The sequence below is a fragment of the Protopterus annectens genome, chromosome 6.part0, assembly GCF_019279795.1.
Source record: "Protopterus annectens isolate FY-2018-M chromosome 6.part0, PAN1.0, whole genome shotgun sequence".
NCBI classification, from domain to species: domain Eukaryota; kingdom Metazoa; phylum Chordata; order Ceratodontiformes; family Protopteridae; genus Protopterus; species Protopterus annectens.
In genome coordinates, this window is record NC_056737.1 from 1,041,142,857 (window position 1) to 1,041,169,656 (window position 26,800).

Consider the following 26,800-nt stretch of genomic DNA (forward strand, 5'->3'; position numbering starts at 1 on the left):
CTGGCAGTGGCTAGTTTGGTGGTACTGGTGAGATAGGGTTTAGCTGTATAGAGCTGACCTAATTTTGTATGGATGTTTTTATAGTCATTGCTACGTGTTAAGTTTCAGATGATCGTCAATTGACACCAAGGAGTTTGATGTGTTGTTCTGGTTTGATAACAGTTGGGTTGGAGTACGAGTGGAGGATTTTTTATAAGTAGTCCTGTTTTTGGTGAAGACCATGAGCTTTTTTTTGGGTTGAGGATGAGTTCTTTTTCAGCAAATAGGTTTCTGTGTAGCAGCGATTGAGATTTTTTTTTAGAGTATGGTGGGAACGGAGCAGATGAGGGTGGCATCATCTGCGTATTGGATTATGGTGGCATACTTAGTGGCAGTAAGAAGGTTATTAGTGAATATGGTGAAGGGGACCTAAAGTGGAACCTTGTGGAACACCTACTGAGATAGGCAGGAAGAGAGAGAGGATGTTAACCCATTTGGTATACTGAGGTAAATGTGGAACCAGTGAAGAGATGAGGAACTTGGGTTGTATGTGGCAGGTTTATTAAGAAGTTTTTGATGGCAGACTGTGTCAAATGCTTTTGAAATGTCTAGAAAGACTGTGGAGATGAGAAGGCGTTTGTTTTAAGGAGGGAGGTTTCCAGTGTTGGTGAGAACTGATCAAAGCAGTACTGGTGCTGTGTTTGGGTCAGAATCTATGCTGAGAGTTAAGTATTTGATGGTGGCTGCATTTTTCCAGGATTTTTGCTAGGGGAAAGAGGAGAGCAATGCGACAGTAGTTAGAGAAATTAGTGGATGGGCCACCTTTGTGGAGTGGTATGATATGTGATATTTTCCAGATAGTGGGGATGTACTTCTCAGAGATGGAACAGTTAATAGAATGGATACAGGATTACAGATGGAGCAGATGGCTTTACAAATTAATTTGTGAGAAGGTCAACAGCAGGGGATGAGGGTTTAAGCTTTGCAAGAAGGATTTTGATGTAGCTAGTCTGGATTGGTGATAAAGTGAAAGAGTTAGGGAAATCAATGGGCATTGTTAGTGGTACACTGGGGTTATTTTGTACGAGGGAGGTTTATAGTTGATGAAATGTGAGTTGAATTGTGAGGCTAGGCTATCTATGACATTTGAAGTGGTAGGGGTGGAGTTGATTTGCTATCTTTAGGAGGTGGTTAATGCATTGCCAGCATTTTGCAGGGCTGTGTGTATGTTTCTACTGATATTTAACGAAAAAAGATTTTTTGTCTAGTAAAATCTGTTTTTTAGCTTGGTTCTGCAGTGGTTTAAATTCTAGCAGGTCTGTTGTGTTTTTCGTTACGTGGTAGGTTGACCAGGCTTTGTCTAGTCGTTTTATTACAGTTTTGGAGTTGCACGATAGCCATGGTAAATTTTTGGATTTGGTATGAATTTTCCAATGGGGGCCAAGTTAGAGTATATTTAGGAAAGCATCATTTAAATATTGGACTGCAAGATCGAGCTGGAGGGTTTTTAGAGGACTCCAGTCAATACTGTTGTAGAAGGGAGTTGCATAAAGGAGGAGAGAATTTTATTTTGTTGCGAATTAGTTTGAAAATTATATTCTTGGGGGGGGTGAAATTTATTTCTGCAGATGAAAGTTGGTGTATTGTCATGAAGGGTGACAGGAAGGCAGCTGTCAGTGTAATCTGAAGTTGAGTTGTTTAAGAATCCGATTAAGGCTTGATTGTTCGAATGTTTGTCAGTGCTAGTTGGAGAATGAAGAGTTTGGGTGAGATTATAGAGGTTTATAAAATTAGAGGTGTTTTCAGGTGAGCATTTAATCCAGTCTAGGTTGAAGTCACCAAGAAAATGGTTTCCTTTGTGAAATTAGTGGATATCCATTACAGGATCGAAGTGGATGATGTAGCTGCTGGTGGGTAAGATTTCTTGATCTTTAATATGTGTCTTGAGCCAGGTTTCAGTTATGATAGCAATGTCTGTGGAGTAGAATGCAATGGCAGCCTGGAATTCATGAAATTTAATGTCAGCCTAAGAAGGATACTTAAGAGTAGGTCAGTTTTGTTTGATTTGGTATAGGGTAGATTACTTGAGCTGTAGTTGGGAAGTGTGGTGGATTGGGGGGGTGAGTGGAAGTAGGTTACGGTGGATGTCTTAACACATTTTGATATTAGTTAGGGAGTGAAGCAACAGATGTGATAGCTTTTCAAGCAGATGATAGTATTTGAGGGAAGGGGATGTAGCTGGTTGGGAGGGGACATATCTGAAAGATGAGAGAAGAGACCTTTGTTATGAAAAGGTGAGGACAGATGCTAATATTTGATCGGATCAGGTAAGAGCTGGAATGTAGGGGGAGAGTTGGAGATCAGTCATGAGTAATGCTGAGTGAAGTAAAAGAGACTGTTGTAAATGCTAGTAGAAGAATGCATATAGAGGACGAAGGAAATGCAGGGTAAATAGTAAGCATGGTAAACGATAACAGGAGAGATTAAGAAGATGAAGGAGGAAATAGGCGAGTATTGGGTGGGTTGGCTAGAGAAGTGAGATGTAGGGAGTGGTTATGGGTGGCTGTGTTTTAAGGATGTGGGGGGAGGTTTAATTGGATAATTGGTAGGGGGGTGTGAGTAGTGAAAGAATAAATTTGAGGATATGGGGGGGTGGGTCAGGGGGAATGGAGTAAGCCCGAGGATAGCGAGGGTGAATGGAGTGGGTTGCCCCATGATGGAGAGAGAAATATCTGCAGGTCTGTGCTGGCAGGGAATAGGTGCGCTTTAAAATCTGTTGGGTTCTGGCTGAAAACAGAGTTTAATGGACTCAAAATAAGTTAGCAGACAAGAGTTTCCCTGCTAGGGAACAATATGCCCAGTTAGGGAGAAAAGGGAAAAGCAAAGCAGGAGAGGGGCAGTAGAGGGTTACAGCACTCCCGTTAGTGTGCACCCACTTCTGTAACAGGCAGACATTACCAAGAGTGAAAGTTAGGTAGTTGTACAGAGACAAAAAGGGGTATATACACTTTAGTCTTTTATTGACATTTTTCTTTTTTACTTTTGATTTGGGGAGCTGGATTAACAGTCCCGAGCAGTCGCGAGGGGCTCTGTTCAGGTAAGTTGAAGTAGGAGGGATGACTAACTGTAATAAAAAAAAAAAACAGGGAGAAAATACTATTTGTTAGTTTCAGAATGAGTGGGAGATTAGGTTAGGTGGAAGGAGAAAAATGTTCAGGAGAGGTTAGCTCAGGAAAATAAGAGAGAAGATACAGTGTAGTACACAGGATAAGTAGAAACAACTTAAAGATGAATGCCATTTATGAAACTAGCTGCATATGCAGAAAATGTAAAACATTCTAGTACATCTAAGCCGTGCATTCACAGTGGTAAAGCAGTGTAAGGAAAAACAACTTGTTAGATGCAATTTGCTACAGTACAATCGGGTAGTGCTTACGTAAAACTGACCATCAGGCTGAGACTAAATGCACAGACTTTTACGGTGATATTATAGCATTAAAAAGAGGTAATACAAATAAAAACTCACAACTCAAGACTACTTATCAGGTTACAAGAAGTCGTTAAAGATAACCGGAAATGCAGGCTAGGCAGGTAGCTGCACATGGTTAGCGTGTCTAGCAGGATATCAAACTGTTAATACAGATAAGTGTGTGGAACAATGGGGGAGAAGCCAGAATTATGGTAAACAACACTTGCAGTAGGAGTTTCCACAAATAGTCCAACAGTAAAAAAACACTAAAATATAACTTGCTTGGCAAGCACACTATAACAGGATGCTGGACTGTTCAAAAGCTACTAAAAGTAATTTAAAAATGGCACCCTGACCTCCGGGATACCCAAGTAGCTTTGTGAAACCAAATTAGGGGAGGAGAGAGGCATACAGCTAAGCTTTCATATGCAGAAATCAACTCTGAACTAGCCAAATAGGAGGGTCATCTTGAAATATTAGGGAGTATTTAAGTTCAGATATGGCTTTATTTCAGGTTTTGTGTGATGAGCCTAAAATAATTTTTAAAAAAGGTATGAGCCTTAAGAATGTTTGAGAAACACCCTATGACTCGTCCCGGATCTGCAAAAGGGATGAGGAAATGTGGACAATATAATCAATGTCCATTTGTATTAAAAACACATGAATTATTTTTGGGAATATCTCATTGTGTATCCAGAGGTGTAGTGTGTATTGCTTGCTGTGACCCTTGTGGCAAATATGTTGCAAGACTGAAAGGGCATTTAATAGAATTTGTGAGCATGTTTATAACATGCATAAAATGAATTTCAGCAGCAACGTAGGTATCACGTATTTTGTTTGCCATCTTGGAGAAAGTTTTTCAGAATCCTGGAGGTGGCCCTTGGGAAACTTTTAGAATCCAGAGAATTGCAATGGCAATTACGTCTAAATTCTCAGGATCCACCAGGGCTTAATGAGAATGTCTCATTAACGAGCGTTATGAAACTTAAAGCTTTGGATGTATAAGATGAGTTGGAGGGTGATTTTGTAATTTTTATATATCTTCTATTTAATTTTATTCATTTACTATATTCATATTTATGTGTATTGTCTGTTATGTCTATTTAGGATTGTATTCATGTATTTCTATTATGAATGTTTGAGAAATGAAAAGGTTAATATAGGTTTGTCTGTGTATGTATATGTGTGTGTGATATATATATGTGTATATATATATATATATATATATATATATATATATGTGTGTATGTATATATATATATATATATATATATATATATATATATATATATATATATATATATATATATATATATATACACACACACACACACACAGAGTTTTAGAAAGTGTCACTTTAAAGTGGAATTGATTGTTTAATAGGATCAATTAGTTGTGATTATTATCCAAAGGGCACTACTGTGGATTTGTTTAATAGTCCTGATGAAATCTACACTGTATAAAGAGGAAGACAAAAGTGCTTAACCTAACTTTTTAATGTTGAACATCAAATCTTAGAGTGGACTGTATTGCAAATAGTGGATTTTTGAACTTCGGAGTTCTTAACATTTAGCAGTCTGTTTTTTTATTAGCTTTCATGTTTGCCCTTACCTAGTTCAGACCTAGGCTCAGGAAGAGCTGCAGTGATCATTGACTTAAACCATGAATTGCTTCAGGAGCTTGAAATTGCCTTGAGTTTCTCCAGATCTAGTCTGAATCCATCAAGGACAGTAGTGTTCCTAGGGGTACTGCTAGACTATTACCAACAGATTATTTTTGTCACTCTGGACAGTGTTAATTTTTCACTTTCATAAAGATGTCTCATAAGGACTGCGTATCACAGAATTTCAGAGGATTTTACAGTATGTGCCATCTTTTTAGCCTTCTGTTTCTACTGTAAAAGTTGCACATGAAGTCTCAGTGGTGCCTCCTGTATCTCTGGCAGCAATACAGCTGTTCTGCAGAGAAAAAAGTTCCCCTTCAACCTTGTATTCAGAATGGGATGATGAGGTGGAGTCACAGGGTAAAAAAATCTAGCATTTCCCATGATGGTATCATCATATTTGAAGCTTAACCACAGATGTAACCAGCATTTCCTGGAGTGCTCATTCGGACAACCTGTGGATGCAAGTCAGCTGGAACAAGGATCGACTTAAGTACCATTACCAATATTGGAGAAGGGTATTTCCAGCTGTCTTGGGCTTTCAAGTCAGTCTGGTGACTAAAGGCCTTGCATCTGATAACGGCCTTGCATCTGATAAGACACAACAGTGAAGCATGGGCGAGCACTGGAGTCTCCGATCAACTTCAGTCTTTTTCACCTCCCATCTCTCAAAATGGCCTGGCAGATCTGCTGCAGAATCTGACAGTTAAACAGAAGCATTTTTATCTTGCACACAAGTCAGATGCAGATTTTCTTATTTATCCAAGCAACAATCAACTGAGGATGCTGTTCTCAGGAGCATACAAAAAAGCTAAGGCAGTGGATGCCTTCTCCTTCCATTGGTGATGCCTATTTATTGAAGCTTATCCTCCAAAACCCGTTCTCCCTAATGTGAAAGGAAAGGTCAAAAATGTTACTTAAACCACACCCCTTTTATTGTGTTTTTTTGTTCTTGTTGTTTAGTCTCTTGCTCGTTTAACTGAATAGGTAAATTGATCCATAGACTCTCTTCGGCCTTGACCCTTGCCGATACTCGGTTACAGCATATTTGAGTTACAAATAGTACATTTAATTGAAAATCTGCATGTGATGCACATAGCTGAATTGAAAATGTACTAAGATTATACAAAAACGTAAATGATTAAAAGTAGACGTACTCATTCTGGCATTTACGTGGAAGACAGTAACAGTAGTAGTGCAGTGCCACTAGGATGTAGTCGATGCATTCAGTCAGGCACTACACTGATATTTTGAATGTTTGAGATCGCGAATGCGATCTGGTGTCCTTTTCAGACTTTGATAAAAAGGCTTGTATAATGTTGCATTGAAGGTTAATAACAGACTTTATATGGGTACCTAAACTTGTATATAATGTTTTGTGTCCCTTGCCTCACTATTATAGAATAACATGCACTGCAGTTTACGTCCTGTTCTGTCTTTTGGCTAACAGTGTCCGTTTTCCCTCCTGAAGCATATATGACAGTGGAGGGAACCAGTAGTCCTGCCTCAATATTGTACACCTCATGATTTGTCTTAAGGGGTTCTTAGTACACCCTGAAACTGGGTGATCTAAAGCAGTTATATTTTGGGCATCTATTCTTAGATGGCATGCTAAATTAAAAAAAAAAAGCACAAAATAGATATTTTATTAAATCACACAATGCCTTCCAATGGCTTTTGCACTCGAGCTTTTTCAAGTGTATCCTATAATATCTGAATCCAGGCAAAGATGTGTTAAAGACCTGGTCATTAGTACAGTCTTAAGTTACTCATGGTTTTAGTGTATTAGTATTGTGGAGTAAAAAGTTTATTTCAATGGTATGTTCCTCTAAAAAGGCCTTATTGGTTGTTTCAGTGATTATTTAAATGCTGGGTTTTGGCTGTAATACTTGTTCTGATGAAGTCTATTTTATTTTAAGATGAAAGTGCTTAATTATATTTTCTCTGGAATAATTTTTTTTAATCATCCGTTGGCATTTTTTATTATTGTTTTTTTTTGGTGGACACTGGTATACTGTCTGGATTATTTCCTTGTGGAGCAATTTTTGTGGGTTTTAGTGTAGCGACTGTCTTGTACATTATTGGCAACTGCTTACTGCAATTTAGCACAGAATCCAAATATCACTGGCATAAGTAGTTACTCAAACTGTAGGCAAATTTCTCATATCCTTGTTAGCAAATGACATACCTCTTCCAACAACACCCTGGAGGCAATGCCAAGTCCAGGTATACTGATGAAAGTCACTTCCTCAAGCCTCCAGGGTTATGCAGTATCAGACCTAGTCTCTCAAACTAGTTACTCCTCCACATACACACTTGTATCCAATATTTACTTCCCAAGTGAGTCACCTGAGCTGTGAGCATAAACCCTTAAGGGTATCGGAACTTGTGAGCTTCAGTACTTCAGCTGTGTGGGTTAATGCAGTTTTGGGATTCAGTTATGAAGCTGTGCAGCACTTACTAGTACTGCCCAGTAATGGCTGCCCCCATCACACTGCCCTAGCAACAGCAGGGGCCTTAGATTCTTCACAAGTATGCATATGACTTGGTTGTTTCCCTCTGGGGTGACCGTCTTAGATTTCAAAAAAATCCTATAGAGATATATATATAGATATATATAGATATATATATAGATATATATATAGATATATATATAGATATATATAGATATATATAGATATATATAGATATATATAGATATATATAGATATATAGATATATATATATAGATATATATATATATATTCAAGCTTGACTGTTGCAAATGCTTTAAAAATAGTGTCGTCATGAAAATATTTAAACATTTTACAATAATCATATTAATTCATACTTCTCACTTTGCAATTATCATGCCATCTGCCTTGAGCTTGCCTCATTTTCAACTCTAACCATACCTCTCAACCTTTTAGATGAAAAATTCTGGACAAAGCCTAAAATGATGGGGGAACAAATAGGACAGAGTTTAAATATTGCTCTTACAAACTTAGAAAATTGATGGAATAATAGGTTTTGCATTAACATGAAACCTGGGTCAGAGTCAAACTCAACCCCAAGAAAACTATGTTGATGCTTTTTACCTCAAAAAGTTGGAAAATCAAAAGCAATCGTTTGTCATAAAGTCGGCAAATACTGTCACTGAAACAGTAACTCACAGTAAACTTCTAGGCGTTATAATGGATGACAATCTCAAATATAACAAACATATACTGAACACCATAAAATTTACACACCAGAAACTGGGCTCCCTTTACAGGATTCCTTACAGATACTGCAAGGAAAAACTCTAGCCCCACTACCTTATTATTGCTGACTCTCATACGCTGCTCCTATCCTAATAAACTAAAACAATACTCAAACTTGCCTTCTGCTATAATCAAATAGCTAAATTTGCCACCAATCTCCCTCATAGGACCCACTACTGTCATAGCTTAAAGCAATTAAACTGGCTTGAACTGCACAGCTAAGTACAGCACACAAAACACCATCATCCAGAAAAATGCCCTGCACTACAGAACTTATTACTGCCCTACTGTTCAGCAAGGGACCTCTGCTCTATTAAATTCTCATTACTTACCAGTAAATCAAGTGATGCAAGAGACTTGCTCTACTCCTAGTATGTTGCTAAATTCTGGAATAATATCCCACACAAATAAAACTCTCCGAAAGGCTCGGTAGTTTTAAACCACTGCTTAAATAACATCTTAACCGCTCCCGGTCCTGCACATGCTCATCAAAAGTTTAAGACTTTTGTTCACCATATGATACTCTCCTTAAACAGAATACTCTTAACCTATCACTGAAATGACAAAAAAATTTTGTATACAACTGCTGCCTGTACAATCCACTAAATTGCACATGGGCTTTCTCTTTAGTAGCTTCCACCTCTGTAAAATCTTTCAAGTGTATAAATGTAACTACTGTCTGTGTATAAATGGAAATATAAATGCAACTACTCCGTTTAACTGGAACTTGGTATAATGCAATAAAACCAAATGGAGCATTTCTTCCCAGGTCTCCACTGAAAATGGGTATTACCCAGTCGGACTTTCCCATTAAACAAAGACAAATAAATAATAAGACCTGGGCCAACCAGATGATTTCACTGACTTTTTTCCCATGTTGTCTACTGATAATTAAAAATTTTTGTTTAATCTTTTGGACTACGGCCATGCCATTTCTTATAAATTTGACTTCACCATCTTTAATTCCTATTAGTGGCACATTTTAGGAAAGCTGTTGGTATTCAGTTGAGTTTTATCTGTCCTCTCATGACCCTCTTCCTCCATTGAGGTCCACTTTAAGATGCAGACATAGTATTTTGACTACCCTGCTTAATGCTATGATTGGCCTTGTAGTGGTAAGTTATCAATGTAATGTCTCATGTTGGTGACCTTTGTTTCATATCAGCATTTGATGGCATTCACCTTGAGCTTTTAACTTTCATTCTTGCTGTGGCCTTAGTACCAGACTTCTTAACTGGCTTTCTTATACTTTGCATGGTTTCTAGAGGGCTGACTGTTGTATTTATAGGGTACCAAAGCGCTCCACCTTGGCATCAAATTTTTTTTTCCATGATATGCATTCTGGTCCAATTAGATCTCATGAAAGGGTGAAGTTTGGGTTACCAGTCTTGTATGACAGGTAAACAGTTTTACCTCTCTGTTCCTCATAAGCATTGTCTGGCTTTAGCGTTCTTGAGGACATGATTGATTGGACAGTTGTCTGGCAAATAAACCTTTTTAAGATATTGTATGATATCACTAACAGGTGATAACTTTGAAATGGTGGTTAACAGATTTACCAACTTTATTTAAACTTCTTAGTGTTAAGATTAAATCTGAGACAAGGTAGTCTACCACATTTTACATATTGGCATAAACCAATGTTTCAATAAAATTAAACTTCTAATAAAATTCTAGTATCATGACTTTATTTTTATAATTAAATATACATTCCTTTTTAATTTATCAGTATTTTGTTTATATGTTTTATCAGTTAATCTAAATCTTACTACTTGGTTTTAGTACAGTTATACAAAGTGTGTTAAGCTTTCTAAGTTGTAAATAGTTACTCTTAAGCTGTTGATTATTTCATCTTAAAAGAGTATATAAAAGGGAATTCAAATGAATAACTGAGCCCAAATGTGTTGTGGGGCTTACAGCACTATAAGGTAAGTATTGCATTAACAGTAATTTCAGTGTTGTCTGGATAACAAAATATTTTACAGACTGGGCTATGGCATATATATGCCCTGATTATGTGGAAGTATTTCATAAGTCTTCAAAGTAATGCTATTTGTATTTCCTTTGTTTCACATCTATATCTACTGCAGTGCCACATGGAATAATAATTTGATCTGTTTGTTATAATCCACAGTAAAATCAAACAGCTATGATGGTAGAAACTCTGTGGTGATGGTCGATGAAATTATTTGTTCTAGTCCGCCCAAACTTCGATTTTCAGATGCAGGATTACGAATCATGATTACTAGTAACTTTGGACCAAAGACAAGGCTTCGAATGGCCAGCAAACTTATAATCAATGAGGTATGTTTCTTAATTTTTAGAGGGTATGAACTGAAATGGTAAGGAATGCAATTGAAAGTGCATTATTAAAGATGGTTTGGTCTGTGCTTCATGTTAGTTAACTGGAGAATTGGCACTCTGGCCTGCAAAATGCTTTTAACAACAGGTGTGGTGGTACATTATGTGGACAATAAGATGCAGAGACGGAGACAAAAATGTATGGAATGGTCAGGGGCTCAGGAGAATAATTATGATATAATCAAAGGATTTTAGGAACCAGTCACCGAGCAATGGGTTCAGTGTCTCTTAACAGTAATGCAGTATGGTATTAGGGTTTAGCATGGTTATAAGAGGAAAATTATTAAATGCAGGAAAAAACAGCATTCTCTGTCACTTTGAGACACTACATAAATGGATTCAGTGTGTCTGAACTTCAAAATATATTGCCTCAATCAGACATATTTAGAGTCTGATATTCTAGACAGGCAAGTATCTGTGAGAAGGCTCAGAACATGCAGAATACAGATTTAATAATGGCTCAGAAAACAGAACTTAACAGAATTGTTTACGGGTGCCACTTGCTATTTTAAATCCATAGCAAGTAGGTTCACTGCAGACACATTTAGTGTGGGCACACGCCTCTGCATGACTGCAGCCAGTAAGTGACTAAATGTGTTTTTGTTGTAAAGTAGTTGGCAAAAGGAGTGTAGAGCAGGACATTTACCTGGTGAGATTATTAGGTGATCCTTAATTCACTGAGATGTATACAAACCACATGACTGCAGCCACTAAGTGGCAGTAAATGCTTTTGCTCATGAATTCTGGCAAAACAAAAGCAAACATTTTCCCAATGGGGATCCGAGTGCACTGATTTGTTTAAAATAAGGATGAATTAAGTGGTATTAAACAGCATGCAAGACAAGATCTATAAATGAGTTTTTGGGTTAAAAGGTACCATGTGCTAAAGGGGTTTTGACTGTCATTGATATTACTTAACTTGTTGACTTGTGCACTGAGCCGAAGAGCTGTATATAAAATTCTAAGAAACTAGATCAGGTTATAGATGTTTCATAAAGCCTTACTCAGCTTAGCTTGAATGCATGGCAAAATGTCACTTTGGTTGCTGAACATATTAGTAAGAGAAAGATACTAAATGTGGACGAGGTTAAATCACCTTGTATGCTTTAGGGCAATGGCCCCCTTTTTCCATGTTTTCACAATTTCAGGCCAGAGTTTTGGACTACTACAATTTCATTAGTCCAAGTTAGCCAAAGCATGCTTCTCTGCTAGAGATAGGCAGGTCAGAACTGTAGTGCTAATGATGGATTCTTTTATGGGGGAGATGCAGTAGCTGGAGGGGAGTTGGGGGTAGACTGATTGTGGCTTAGGTTTCTGGTATGAAGGCAATATGTTTGACTAACAGCAGTCTTTGGTCAGCCACTGATCCCATTCAGTTAAGGAAGGTTGGGGTCTAAATCTAATGTTTGTCTGTGCGGATGGAAGAAGCCGAGTCATGCCATTACCCTTCGTCTTCCCATTAAGGCAAACCAATAGACTGCTGTTGCATGTAGTTCTGTTTACTTGAAGTAGACTGATGCTGTAGTATAAGCACAGAAAGAAAAAATACTTTACTGTTCACCTGGCATTTTGCAGTAGGAAATACAACTATGACGGAGAATTTGAGGAGGGCACTAGACACATGTTGCTCCTGCCACTAATGTGAACTGGTTTATATACACACATTTGAATGGAAAACCACCAAATGCATGATCCATTCACACTTTATACATACAGTTCAGTATGTGGTTTAAGTGCCACAGTGCATTTACATTTCCTAATTTGTGTGTTGCATTTCTTAATAACAGGCTTTCATTTTTTGTAAGGACAAGGGAACAGGGAAGTAAATAGTGTGGGAAGAAATATCCAGGGAATTGTTACGGCTAGGCTTATATAGGCCCTAGGCCCGATAGCCTAGTACCAACCTATGAACTATGAACCTATGAACAATATCTAAATCCATTTTCATTCCCTTGATGTCACCATAGGACCTAGTGTAGTGTTCTCCAGACAGAGAATGGGATAATGTATTCCCAGATAGGCTCATCCCTCTCAAGCAATGTTTCTCAAGGGTCACTTGAAAAACTAGCTTGTGCCTTCAAGGGGGGGGGGGATGTCATGAAAGGAGATGCTGCCAGCCCAGCTAGCTGGAATTTTGTAAATTATGTCATCTGTGAATATTGAAATGATTTCTGTAAGATGCTTGTATTAACAACTGTATTACAAATTTATGTTGTGTATATCAAGCTTGCTTGTACAGACATGTCTTGAAAAGGGTTTGCAAATGTGTTTAAAATGAATCCCCAGTGTGCTCTACTGGAAAAAAAAAACATGTACATGCACTATTGTAACTATTTAAATATATATAAACTAACTTCTGTCCAGCAAACTTCAGAAAAATAACTGAAATTAAATTACTTTGTAGCTAGGCCATAAAAAGATGTTATCTCTCAGTTTCAGTGCAGCAAAGAGACAATGTCTAAAACTATAGCGCATTCTGTATTGTCTTGGAAGAGTTGTATAACTTCCAACATCTACCAAAAGATCGAAAGAAAAGTCATTATCTGTGTTTTCCAGGTGGATGCCAAATGCTACCAGCTGCCATCAATGGTTGTTTTGGGGCCTGAGAACTAGGAGTCAGATGATATGCAATGATGTCATTCTGCAAGTTATCCCAGTAGTAATATTTGAGAAATTAATTTGAGAGCTCTGAGAGAGAGACAGATTATGTGTTCTGCTTTGGACCTGACAGCTACAACATCCATTCACCACATTTGCCCTGCTCTGCAAGTAAGTTTCGAGGATATAGCAACTCTTAGATTTAGTCAGGAATATATAGCAAAGCTTAGCTTAGAGGTTTTTCTTTATTTGAGACTGTCCAGCAAAGTTTTAAATATTTCTTGTGATTTTGAACTCTGGTAAATATATATGTACAAACAACCAAACCAAAAACCACCTCCAGAGGAAGCCTTAATATGCAAAGATAGTAAAATGAAAAAAAAGGCTTCCACCACAACGAAAAGTTCACTGAGAAATTCTCTTAAAATGTCGGCTTTAATAAAACGAAGAAATAAAAAGCACAAATTGTGCTGTTCAAGTTGCGGGTCAAACAGGATAAGCACTTTCAGTTAAACCTTCAGATCCTAGTGTGTAGACCTGATTACTGCTGTTAAATAAAGATCCTTTATTGCTCTACCAATCACATACAGCAATCAGATGCACGCCTTCCTTAAGCCTCCATTTCATTTCTTAATTAGGCTTCTCTCTTTCAAAATAGGTTTAATAGGAACTACTCTGTTGAGCCCTGGAAATATATCCATTTGCTTTCTTCCTTTTCAGTTTTGTTGACAATGTCTCCTCCACGGAGGTTAGTCACATTTGAGATAACCATAAAGCTAAATAAATGCACTAGATTTTCAGACACATGTCCATATAGGGCATTGGTTACCACTTTATTCTTGATGTCTAACAGGTGGTGAAGTATCCGTTCCTTAAACTTTCTATTGGTCTTTCCTACATAATAGGCTTGGCACAAATTACAAGTGCCAACGTATATAACATTCTTGGTGTTAGTTAGCAAAACCAGAGAACTTATAGCATTTGTTAGTTACCGGATGAACAAAACTGTTGGAACATTTAATGTGGCTGCAAGCTTTGCAAAAGCCACATTTCCAAGTTCCTAACCTATTTCTTCCTTCTGTACTCTGCTTGTTGGGTATTCAGTCATAGTTGCACAATAAATCCTTTAAGTTCTTCTTGTTTTTATAACCAAACTTAGGTGTTTCCCCTACTATTCTCTTAATTTTACTGTCTGCAGTTAAGACTGGCCAAAATTTCTTGATGGTTTCATGGACATCAAAGGAGTCAGTGCTGTAGGTCATCATGCATCTGAGTCTGTTGCTGTTCCCACCTATCTTCATGTCACTCTGCTTCCATTTCCAGTAGTACGGTTTCCCTTTGTTGTATCGAATGGACGTTGCTTTGCCTTTACTCATGACTAATTGTTTTTCATTATATTATAATTTGTTTTTCATTATAGCCTCTTGAAGCAAAATTCTGTAAGAGTTTGTCTTGTTCTTGCAGAAAGTCATCATCATCAGTACAGAGCTTTGGATATCCTGGTCCCTTGATTTTCAACAATATTCTGAAAACATGTCTCGGGTGCATGCTATTGTAGTATAGCATATGGTTCCTCCAATTTGGTTTCCTGAATATAGTGGTGCCAATTCCTTAGCTGCAGATTTGTATATGCAGGTCAAATGTAAGATTGCCATCCATGATCACCTCATATAATTTGCTGTCAGAAGAGATTTCAGTGGTTGTACTATCACAAGAAAGGGCTTTATATTTTTTTTCAGAGTGATTTGGGGAAAAAAGTAGTAGTTTGGTCTTTTATTGAGCTGAGTATGAGTTGAGTTATGAAGCCATGTTTCAGTGGCTGTTTAAGCTTCCTGAATAATTTTCTGGAGGTGTACCATATTGTCAGATGTGCAAATGAGGGTGGAATCATCTGCATACTGTATTAGGGTGGCCTGTTGTATGGATGTATCGAGGGTGTTGGTGAAAATGTTGGAGGAGGTGACCAAAGATTAGAGCCTTGTGGTACATTGGTGGTGACTGAGAGGTAAGGAAAGTAAGTGCCATTTTCCTGACTGATACTTATTGGACAGGTAGATTTTAAACCACAGAAGGGTGGGCTGAGAGAGACCTAGTGAGGATATTTGAAGTAGAAGTTTGATGTGACAAACTGTGTCGAAGGCTTTAGACAAGTTCTAGAAAATAAGGAAGAAACTAGTTTGCCATTATCTCTAGCTTTATTGACAGTATATAAATAGGTTAGAAGGGCAGTGCTAATACTACAGGAAGGATTGAAGCCATGTTGTGTAAGGGGATAGGAGTTCTTCCTGCATGAGTTACTCAAGCAATTGTTTTTGTATACATTATCAAGGATTTTGGTGAGGAGAGATAAGATTGATATTGTCATAGCTCTAGCTTTTAAGTTAATGTCTGTTGAATTACCTCCTTTGTGCATAGGGATCATGTGACTTTTTCCAGACAGAGGGAATGTTGGATTCCTGGCATGACCTACTGAGAAGGATTGAGACAGGATATGTAATGTTGTTGGCTGCTATTGTTTAGGTACTCTTGGAAGGTTATCAGCTGAAGAAGAGCATGGTTTAGGTTTGAGTAGATCTCATGTCATTTCCATTCATTCCTCAACTGTTGGCTTTGGATCTGATGCTGTGATCTGAGACTGCTGCTTCCAGATTGTAGGATCCTAGAACTCTTGAGCTCCTCCCTTTACCCACAATGCCTTGCCAACCTATCATACCTCAGATTTAATTTGCTGCCATTGTGAACAGACATGGATCATGAACTCTCAAGTGCTAGTCTTTAGTATATTCATTCCTGTGTGGTTTGAGTATAGTTTTTCCCTGTTATCAGTATATATATATATATATATATATATATATATATATATATATATATATTTCTTTTACTGGTTATACCTCCCTTGTACCATCATATCCCATTTTTTTTTCTTCAGTGGCCCTTTTGTACTTCGGAGTACTTTAATGCCATTGGTAGTCATATTTTCTTTCCCTTTCCTTCCTATTTAAAAACAAATCCTGCTTATATTGCCTATATTTAGTTATATATGTACTTCTTTTGTTATAGTGCGAGTATTATTGTATTTTTATTAAAAGGTGGAAAAATGTTGGCTAAACCTCCGGTCTTAAAAAGCGTGTTTCCTGTGCGCACAAAATTTTGCTGCCTACAGGGAATGTCTACTTGTTAGGCCTGGCACACTTAGATGTAGACTGTGATATGGGATTTAATTCTCTGGCCCTGGTTTTCTTCCTTCTGAATCTTCTTCTGTTGCTGGGGCTCAAACCCCTAAGAAACCTGATAGTGACTCTTGTCAAGGGCAAAGACCCATGTAAAAGGTGGTCTGATCATCCCTCTACCTTGGCCTTGACTCCTTCATTGGAGTCCCTAGCAAAATATTTTGAAAAAGTTGTATTTGACTCTACTAAATCTGAAGCTATGAACCAAAAGATCTCCTCTGATCTGTACCCCCCCCCCCTTTGACATCGGAGCCTGTTTTTTTCCAGGCTACCTTCACCCATCCTCAAGAAGTTATCCAGAAGACACTGTAAAACCCTTTCTATGGCCTTGTCTAGTCAATCCTCTTGGAGCCTTTCCAAAGCTGATGTGGATAGGATGAAATTCCTCAGGATGCAGATTCAAATTGGAGTCCTTTCGGCTCCAACCTCATAGGGTCTTGAGCCTATATTGAGCCACACCACCATTGACTTCTCCTGTCTGATCTGTCCTTCAGTGTTGACTCCATTGAATCCAAACTCCTTAAGAGTTTGTGGTCTTGGCATCCAAAAATTGCTTCTTCTACCTCTATGGCTTTTGTGAGTCAGCGGGCACTGAGCACCTCAGAGCAGGAAGATTTTTGGAGCTGAAGTATCTGCACTGGTTTCGGGGCATTGGAGTCGACTCATAAATTTTTGGAGTCCTCTCTTCCCCTCAGAGCCCTTAGCATTAGATAGCTCAAGTGTGACTCCCTTCTCTGGTGGGGTGCTGACAGAGCGGCAGGGGTCAGTGATCCAAGGGGGTCCAATGTCTGATCCATCGCTTTATGCTTCTCCTAGGCACTCCACTTTTGAGGTAGTGGAGAAAGTCTTCTCTGTGCCTGGGGAACAGATGCCCTTGCCCTCTTCAGATAAGACATATTTGCCTTATTCTGTTTTGCATCCTGAGCTTCGATCATCCCTTTTACTGGGTCAGCCAGTCCGAGCTAGTCTCCAGTCCACTCATCAGTGTATTATCTCTTCTGAAACTTCCCCAGAGCAAACCACTGAGAACATCTCTCAGAAGAGAATGTGTAAGAGGAGGAACTTAGATTTCCTACAGGAATCTCTCGCTGAGGACACGGATTTTGATGAGGGGGAGGGATCCCCCAGATTACCACCTGATGTCTCCTTTGGAGACATCTTGGAGCTCCTTAAAGAGATGGTTGGTATCCTAATAACCCCTCCCAAGAAGAATCTGGAGGCTTTTGGGTCTGGCCTATCTACCTCCAGGGTAACTCCCCTAGTTGATGAGCTTGTGGATCTGGCCTCTAGGTGGTCATGAAAGGAACTGGATGCCATCAAGCCAATTCCTAACAGAACGGATAGAAGACTTCACCTTCAAAAGACTGTTTCAAAAGGCTGGAGTAAAGGCATAGCAGTTGATCCCATGGTTGTTCCGGCAACCACGAGAAAGGAGCCTAGTGGAACAGAGTTCTTCTGTCTGCCCCTCTAACAGGGAGTCTAGGGTGCTGGACAGGTTTGGGAAGCATATCTGTGCTTCAGTGACCTTCACTCTTAAATCAATTAATTATTTGGCACACTTTACGAAGCTTCAGAGAGATTTGATCAAGGAACTTAGCAACTCTCTTTCATTGTCATTGTCCTCCAAGGAAGGGAATGACATTTCCTTGCATCTGGCTACCCTACAGTCAATATCGAATTTGTCCATGAGGTTAATCTCGCATGCTGTGGAAGGTACCTCATGGGTGGTGGGTTGGAGCATATCCATTAAGAGACATGTCTGGTTGTGCTTGTGAGATTTTGTGGGATCATTGAAGTCTTCTTGCATCAATGCACCTTTAACGGATCTTAACTTTTTTGGCCCCAAAGTAAAAGACGCACTCTCCAGGTGTGAATAAGAGGGGAAAACTATGCCTGCTGTGGGTGAACATTTTTCTCCCCCTCAAAGGTATTTTTCTGGAAATCAACAAGGTGGTAGAAAGATGTGGTTTGAAAAGTCCCAGGATCCTTTCCAGGAGTCATGTGGAGATACATCCCCCAGAGGCAGAGGGGGAATTCCAACAGAAGACACCATCCTCATGACAGAGTGGTCCACATAAACTGGGATCTAGAGATTTTCTCAGACCCTATCAGCACTGCTGAATGGAGGCCCCAACTGTATGTCTCTGGAGGCAGTTGAGGGGCATTTATACCTGCATCATAGAGTTTGGCTAGGTATCAGAAGAGATTTATTTTTTTTCAAAACAGGTTTATTGTTTTAACATACAAGAGAAATATCATAACAATTTTATACAAGTAATTAAAAATAGGTATTATTATAATATTCAACAAAACAACTAAAGTATTTGCAAAGACATCCACTACAATGAGATCAATTAATTAAACTAAAATACCATGCTATTGAAATTAAATTTTTTTTAACAAATTTTGTAAATTATCCCATACAATATAATAAGATGTTTTTCTATTTGTTCTTGTCCTAATTGTGTTTATTTCCATATGGCACACTATATTCATAACATTTTTAAATTCATTGAACGAAGGAGGTGTATCTGAAATCCAATTTCTAGTTATTATTTTCCTAGCCACTGCTAGAATAGACCATAACAAGGGAAGCTTAACCTTTTTAACACTTTGAGGTACAGGTGGGTTGAATAATATAAGAGATTTAGAAATAATGAAATTATCTGTAAAAAGAGCCTGCAAAATTCATTAATTGACTTCCAGTATTCTTTCAATTTTATACAGTCATAAAACATATGAGCCCAGTCAGCATTAATTTCTACATTACATCTCTTACATAAATTATCTTTATTTATTTTATTCATCATCAAAGGTGTATAAAAAGATCTATGTAAAAATTTCCATGTATAAAGTCTCCAGACAATGGAAGACGTAGTTCTATAAGCAGATTCCAATATATATTGTTTATCTTGTTGATTTGGTGGGTCCCCATTAATAGAAGTGAAATAATTCCAGTATGAATCTACACTGTAAAAAGTTTCTTGTCTGATAATTTTATGTATGTATGAAAGTTTACCTTTATCAGAAACTTTATGTTGTAAATTTAATATCAAGTAATCAATCAGTGTTGGAATAGATTCTTTAACTATTATAGACATTAGATCTATTTTATTAATGAGATGTTGTCTAAAGGTCTGAACCTCTAACCAGCAAGTTTCTCTTGCATCAAATTCTTGTTTTAAGAAATCTAGATTTTTAACTTTATTATCAGATATCAACTGATACCAGTACTTTAGATCATTATCTATAGCTAAATGAGTTCCTTCAGAAGTAGATGACAAAAGCATACCCTGAGTATACATTATAGGGAATACAATAAAATTCCATTCCCTATACTTAGGGTGCATGAATATAAAGTTACAATAACTAATAATAATATTTAATGGGTAACAAACCATATGTTTAGGTGTAATAGGTGAAGTACAAAATTCCTTTAGTAACAATAACATGGAGTTATTTACAATCATATTTTTATGTGTTAAGGAGATTTTCATGAAGTGCATACTAATTAGTTCCCAATAATCTTTCCATTTTGCGATATATGACTGATCTATTAATAAAGTAATAACTTTTACAATAGAAGAGATAGTATATAAATTAAAGTCTGGAAAAGAAATACCCCCTTGAGACCAGCTATTAGTATGTTTCTTTAATGCAATCCTAGGTCTATTAGGTGCCCGTAGGAAATTTAACATTAGTGTATTCAGTTTCTTGATAATTATTTTTGTAGGTGGAAGTATTATTGATTGTATTAAGTATAAAATCTTGGAATATTATCATTTTAATAATTGTAAGTCTCTCCTCCATAGTAAAAAAAACATATTATTCCAGGTATTAAAAGATTTTGTATATTAAGAAAACAGGTATTATAATTATTATATATAATAGATTTAATATCTTTAGATAGTATTATACCTAAATAAGTTATCTGACCTGAATTGGGTACATATTTAGTAAAATCACTAATGAGAATATGTTTTCGTGTATATATAGGTAGTATTTTAGTTTTTTCTTCATTGAATATTAAACCAGAAATACTTTTAAAATTCATCATGTTATCAAATAAAGACTGCATAGAAGAATTAGATCCTGCTGATGTAATTAGAACATCATCTGCAAAAAGTTGAATTTTGGATGTTGTATTTTCATCTATTTCAAAACCCTCTGTCAGTACTGTTTCTGATCAAATTAGCCCAAGGCTCCATTACTGAAGTGAATAATAGTGGAGAAAGTAGACATCCTTGTTTTGTACCTTTAAGAATGGGTATTTTTTGTGAAACATATGTTCCTACCTTAATATAAGCCAACGTTCCTTTGTATAAATGCTCAATTAGATTTACAAATGCATCTGAGAAGTTTGTGCACTTCATTAAGGTAAACAGATAGTCCCAACTTACTGAATCAAATGCTGAACTTATATCAAGACTAATAAGTGTTAAATCTTTCTTTTTCCTATTTGCAAAATCTATTAATGTTAAAGTTCTTCTTATATTATCAAAAGTATTTCTATTTACAATGAAGCCTGTCTGATCTATATCTATAATGCCGGGAATGATTGTCTTCAATCTATCAACAAAGATACTCATAAACATTTTATAATCAACATTAAGTAATGAGATGGGCCGATATGAAGAACATCTAGTTGGATCTTTATTAGGTTTTAAAATTGGCGAAATAAATGTATATTGCCAAGATGGGGGTGTTATTAACTCAGTTTGGGCCAAAATAAAAACCCTTATGTATTAATGAATATGTACTTTTAGAAAGGATTTTATATATCTCTGGTATAATACCATCATTACCCGGTGCTTTGTTTGATTTAAGCTTATTTATTTGTGTAATAACCTCAGTATATGAAATACTTTTGTCCAATAGTTTAATCTGTTGTTTATTAAGCTTTTTATTCATGTTTGTGGTTATAAACTCCTTTATTTTATCTTTAGGTTCCATGTTAATGTTGTTATGGTTAATTTTGTGAAAGTGATTTCTAAATTCATCTAGTATTTCTGGTATACTAGAAACATTCTTCTTTTTCCTTAGAGAAAAGATTTCTTTGATATGGTTTTGTTTATTCAACCTTTTTGTTTTATTTTTAAGTCTATGTAAGTATTTGGGGCTTATTGAATAAGACAAAAACTTGTATTTCTCTAAAGTTATTTTAACTTTGAGTTAAATTTTCTTTGTATTTCTCATTTAGTTTGTTTATTTCTTCAATAACTTTCTTGTCCATAATATTTTCTTTATTATTATGTTTATAAGAGTCTAATTTACTTTGAATATCTAACAATTCCTTATCCCAAGATTTCCTTTTATTATTATACCATCTGATACTTTGTCCATATAGATATGATTTTAAGGCATCCCAAACATAAACAATGGAGACTTCAGGAGTATTATTTATGTCTAAAAAATGTTTTACTTCTGAAAGTATATATTCTTTATAGTCTTTTAGTTGAGTTAAGTATGCTGGTATCCTTTTGATCTGAACATTGAGTATTTTTATCATGAATTCAAAAACAATTGAATTATGATCAGATATAGGACATGAAATGATTTTGGAATTAATTAAATCTGTTACCATCTGGTTAGAAATAAAGACCCTATCTATTTTTGAATAAGTTTTGTATCTGTTAGAAAAAAAGGTGTATGGTAATGATTTTGAATCTATCTGATTATTAATATCATTCAAATGATAAGAATTAGCAAAATCATTTAAATGTTTTGCATTAGATGTAATTCTTCTTTTCCCTATAGTGGTAGTATCACTTTCATGTAGTATACAATTAAAGTCACCAGCTAAAATAATATCTCCTATAGAGAATGATATGATCTTATCAAGATGATGTTTCACTGTATTAATACCAATTCCAGGTATCCAATATACATTAAAGTGTAAGTCTTCCCATTAATTTGTGTTGTAACCATACAAAACATTCCTTTGTCATCCTGATAAGACTTAATGGTTTTAGGAATGGGCATACTTTTATTCCATAAAATAGCCACTCCTCTTTTTTTCTGAGTATGCTCTGAACTAACCAATACTGTATATTTGTTTGTGGCTAGTTTATCAATATCTTTTTTCAAGAGATGGGTTTCTTGCAGGAAGACTAAGTTGGCCTTATGTAAATTAATGTATCTTATTAGGCTTGCCCTTTTACATGGATTATTCAATCCATTAATGTTTAAAGAAATTCCTTTTAAAGATGTCATTTGGCATTTTTAAAACTTAAGAATCTTATGATCAAAATAACAAATAACAAGATAAGTAATGTTACATCTCCTCCTTTAGGTGTACCTTTAAATATAGCTGTATTTATTGAATCTCTTATGGGATTTCGTATAGGATTCAATTTTGTTTGTAGTGACAATGAATGTACAAAATATATTGTGGATGTCAAAACTATATACAAATAACAATGAACAAGTGAAAATAATGTAAGGATTAAACCTTGCATCCAGCCTGGAGTTATAAACTCCAACTTAGAGTAGTATTTACCACTCAAGTTAACCCCCTACCCTAAGCAGCAGTACCTCAGCTACTACCTTATCAATTTAATACTAGTTATATTTAACTGAGGTTAACAGTTTTCAATTCAATTATCTAGCAAGACAAGACTACACATTTGGTAAAACAGCATCATATAAACTAAAATAAACCACTTTTTTTTAAAAAACTGTTCATACTACTATATACATCCATGTAATCTAAAACACTTGTATTCAAATAGCATTCAAATAATCTTGATGTTAGAAATCAAGAGGAGAGAAAAATAAGTTCTAACATTCATTTAAATCAAAAACTTTGGCTAATATGATTCAGACATTACATATATTAAGATGCATCTGTTTTCTGTCATGTAAATGCAATTAACAGCTTCCAAAAAAAAACTTGAATTGCTTGTATATGAGCATTTACTCAAACTCATTATTGTCAATAGAATAAAATATTGTATTCATAGAAATTGTTATAAATCATACTGCATAGTTATGCAGATTCTCAAACACATATATACATACACACACACACACATATATATATATATATATATACACACACATATATATATATACACACACACACACACACACATACACACATATATATATATATATATATATATATATATATATATATATATACACATATACATACACACACATATACATATACATATATATATATATATATATATATATATATATACACATGCATACACACGCACACACACACACACATATCTATATATATATCTGATCTCACTGAGTTGTGTCCTTACTGAGCACCATCTTACTTGCTGTCCCTACAATAAATCTGTCTGCTTTATACAAAATAATGCACAGCAAACACATTTTAGTAACCAGATTTTACAACCATGCTATACTACTGCTTTAAAATATATCACATGACAATTTCTTCCAGTATAGGGTTATAAAATTATTTATGCTTGTCAATCAGATGAATTAAATGAGTTATAGTAATGTATATGTTTGGAACATAAGTTTTTAACACAGATTATTAAGCTGCTGTTAAGTAGATTTTCAAAAACACTTGAGTAAATGTTTCATTTTCTATGCCTTCTAAAATAAGACATTTACTTACTACAAGAAACTGTATCATTTAAACTCATTATAACTGACATATTTTATGAATTATAACATATATATTTAAGTAATTATATAAAATAACTCACATTTAGATGTTAGAGTTCATTTTCCTTCACATAGTCGCATTTGTATCATTTCTATTTCCTGGTAGAGTGTCACTTCTGAATCTGTGATGTGTCAGTATGATATCTAGGTCAAAGGTGAGACTAGCTGCTTTCAGCTTCTCTGTGAGAATTCTGAGAGTTGAAGCTTTTGAAGTAGGTCATGGACACTGTGCATGACAGCCCACATCCCAGATTGCCTCTCTTAACATTTTGGCGGGAAACTTATTAAAAACTAGTGACAAACATTCATTTAGCAGTGTAAATGCATCTAAACATGACAAAACCTTCACAATGTATTTTACATGTTATTACAGCCTCTATGTAAGTGAAATTAAGCCCCAAATTATTAATAAGTAATAAAACTCAATATTTTTGTCCCAACTCAATTTTATGCAAATCTTATTATTTACTGTGTCTATATGATCAAAAGCATTTCTATATATTAATAAAGAAAAGAAAGAGAGTAGAAAGTAAAAGGGTGTAAGGCAGAAATAAAAAAAAAGTAAGAGAGCTATAAGAAGTATATACAATGGAATATCACTTACTGTTTATATTAATAGAGTTAAAAATAAAACATATTTACTATTATTTAGTTCTAATTATTATTAGTTAAAGCATGACAGATTATTTACAAACAAGCATAAGCAGTGTAATCAAGAAAGTATAATTAGGAATAGCATTTGAAGAACATATAAACTTTTTACAAGGAATAAATATGTTATTATTCTATTAATCATATTTTCATTACTCTTCTCTCCCTGCCCTCCCCCACCCTTTACCCACTACATAATCTAAATAGAATGTCATTGTTTAAACAAAGAAAAGAAGAAAAGGAGAAGAAGAAAAAAATGTATCAAATTACTGACCTTACTTCTCCTTTTCAGAAAGAGAAACAAGTTGAATCACAACTTGCCATTAAATCTCCAGATATTTTGACTAGTTATGAAACAAAACATTTCTTTGCACACAGAGAATAACTTTGATTAAATCTTTTTCAAAATATTTGTTGCTTCTTGGAAATGCAGGAACTATATTTAAAAAGATTAATAATGAAATAAAATGATGAGAGAAAAAAAAACATAGAACAGATCATTTGTTTTTTAGTCTCTTCTTCTTCTCTGAAGTCTTCCACGAAGTTTCAGTTGCCAGTCTCTTTAATGAAGGACTAGCCCATTCCATTTCTTCTATTTTATCCAAAATCTTATTTTTTTTGATAAACAGTAAGGCAGAGTCGAAGTCATCGAAAATTTTAGGACCATCAGGAAGGAAGATTTTAAGCTTGGCAGGAAACAGAAGGTATGTTTTAAACTGTGCTTTTTTAAGCTCCCTTATTAGTGGCAGAAAAACTTTTCTTTTAGCTATTACCATGGAAGAATAGTCATTGTCAAAACGCACAGTTGTCTCATTAATCTTAACAGGAGCTTTAGCCCAAGCAGATTTAAGAACCATCTCTTTATCAAAAGATGATAGAAATCTAACTATAACTGATCTAGGATAGTTTTTGTTAGAGTTAGTATTAGCTATAGATCTATGTGCTCTTTCGATACCAAAAGAGAATGCTTCTGGTAAGTCTAAAGTTTTAGGGAGCCATGTTGTTAAAAAAGAAGTAATATTGTTATCTTCAGTATTTTCTGGCAGTCCAAAAATCCTAATGTTATTGCGCCTCGATCTATTTTCCAGGTCATCCAGCTTTGTTTGTAAATGTGTATTTTGTTTCAGCAGAAACTCAATGTTGATTTCCTCTTCTTGTATTCTATTTTCCATGTCATTCACAGCTTCTTCTATGCCTGTCATCTGGATCTTCTGTTGTTGCAGGTCTATATGTAACAAGTCTATTTGTTTTGTAGTTTTTTCTATGAAGGTGTCTATTTTAGTATCCATTTTATCCATCTTAGCAGTAAGTTGCTGGATTATAATTATCAGAGACTGAAGTTCTTTCTTGATGCTGGAGTCTTGAGAATTTGTCTTACTGGAACTCATTTCAGACTGATAAATTGACAGGAAAGTTTCCAAAGTGATTTCTGACAGGAATATTGTTAAGATTTCCTTTCTTTTTTAGATATAGTTAAAGAACTATATAAAACAAACATATTTAGAAAGAAAATTACTTCAAAAATTAATTTTTTAAGTAATTAATTCCTGTCAGTGTAATGAAATTGGTGGAGCTGAAGAAATCTGATGCTATCCTGTGTTCATCCTTGGCCACGTCCCCTTAGAAGAGATTTATGAATGTGAAGGATAATATTCAAGGGTTGTATCATACCATTTTCCCAACCCGTTCCAACTAATCTCTGATGCTCTACCCAGTCAGAAGGAAGCAGTTTCTCTTCAAATAAAACAACTGCTAGAAAAAGTCATCCAAAAATTTCCTCCAGGCCAGAGAGAATATGGAACTTGCTCAAGGTTCTTTTTGGTGCCAAAAGACTTGGGAAATAAGACCAATCTTGGATCTTAGCAAATTAAACCAACTTGTTCAGTATACAAAGTTCCTGGATGGTCACAGTTTAGTCCATTCTGCCATTTCTGCGGGATGACTGGATGTTCTT

General features: G+C 35.7%; 1 protein-coding gene across 1 annotated transcript in view; it reads left to right on the plus strand.

Moving 5' to 3' along the window:
* The window catches only part of SLC24A4 (solute carrier family 24 member 4), a 1,237,943-nt gene that overhangs the window by 390,199 nt on the left and 820,944 nt on the right, over positions 1-26,800 (plus strand). The window contains exon 9 of the mRNA XM_044074649.1: positions 10,488-10,657. Coding sequence (XP_043930584.1) covers positions 10,488-10,657 — 170 coding nt within the window. The remainder of the gene's footprint in view (positions 1-10,487; positions 10,658-26,800) is intronic.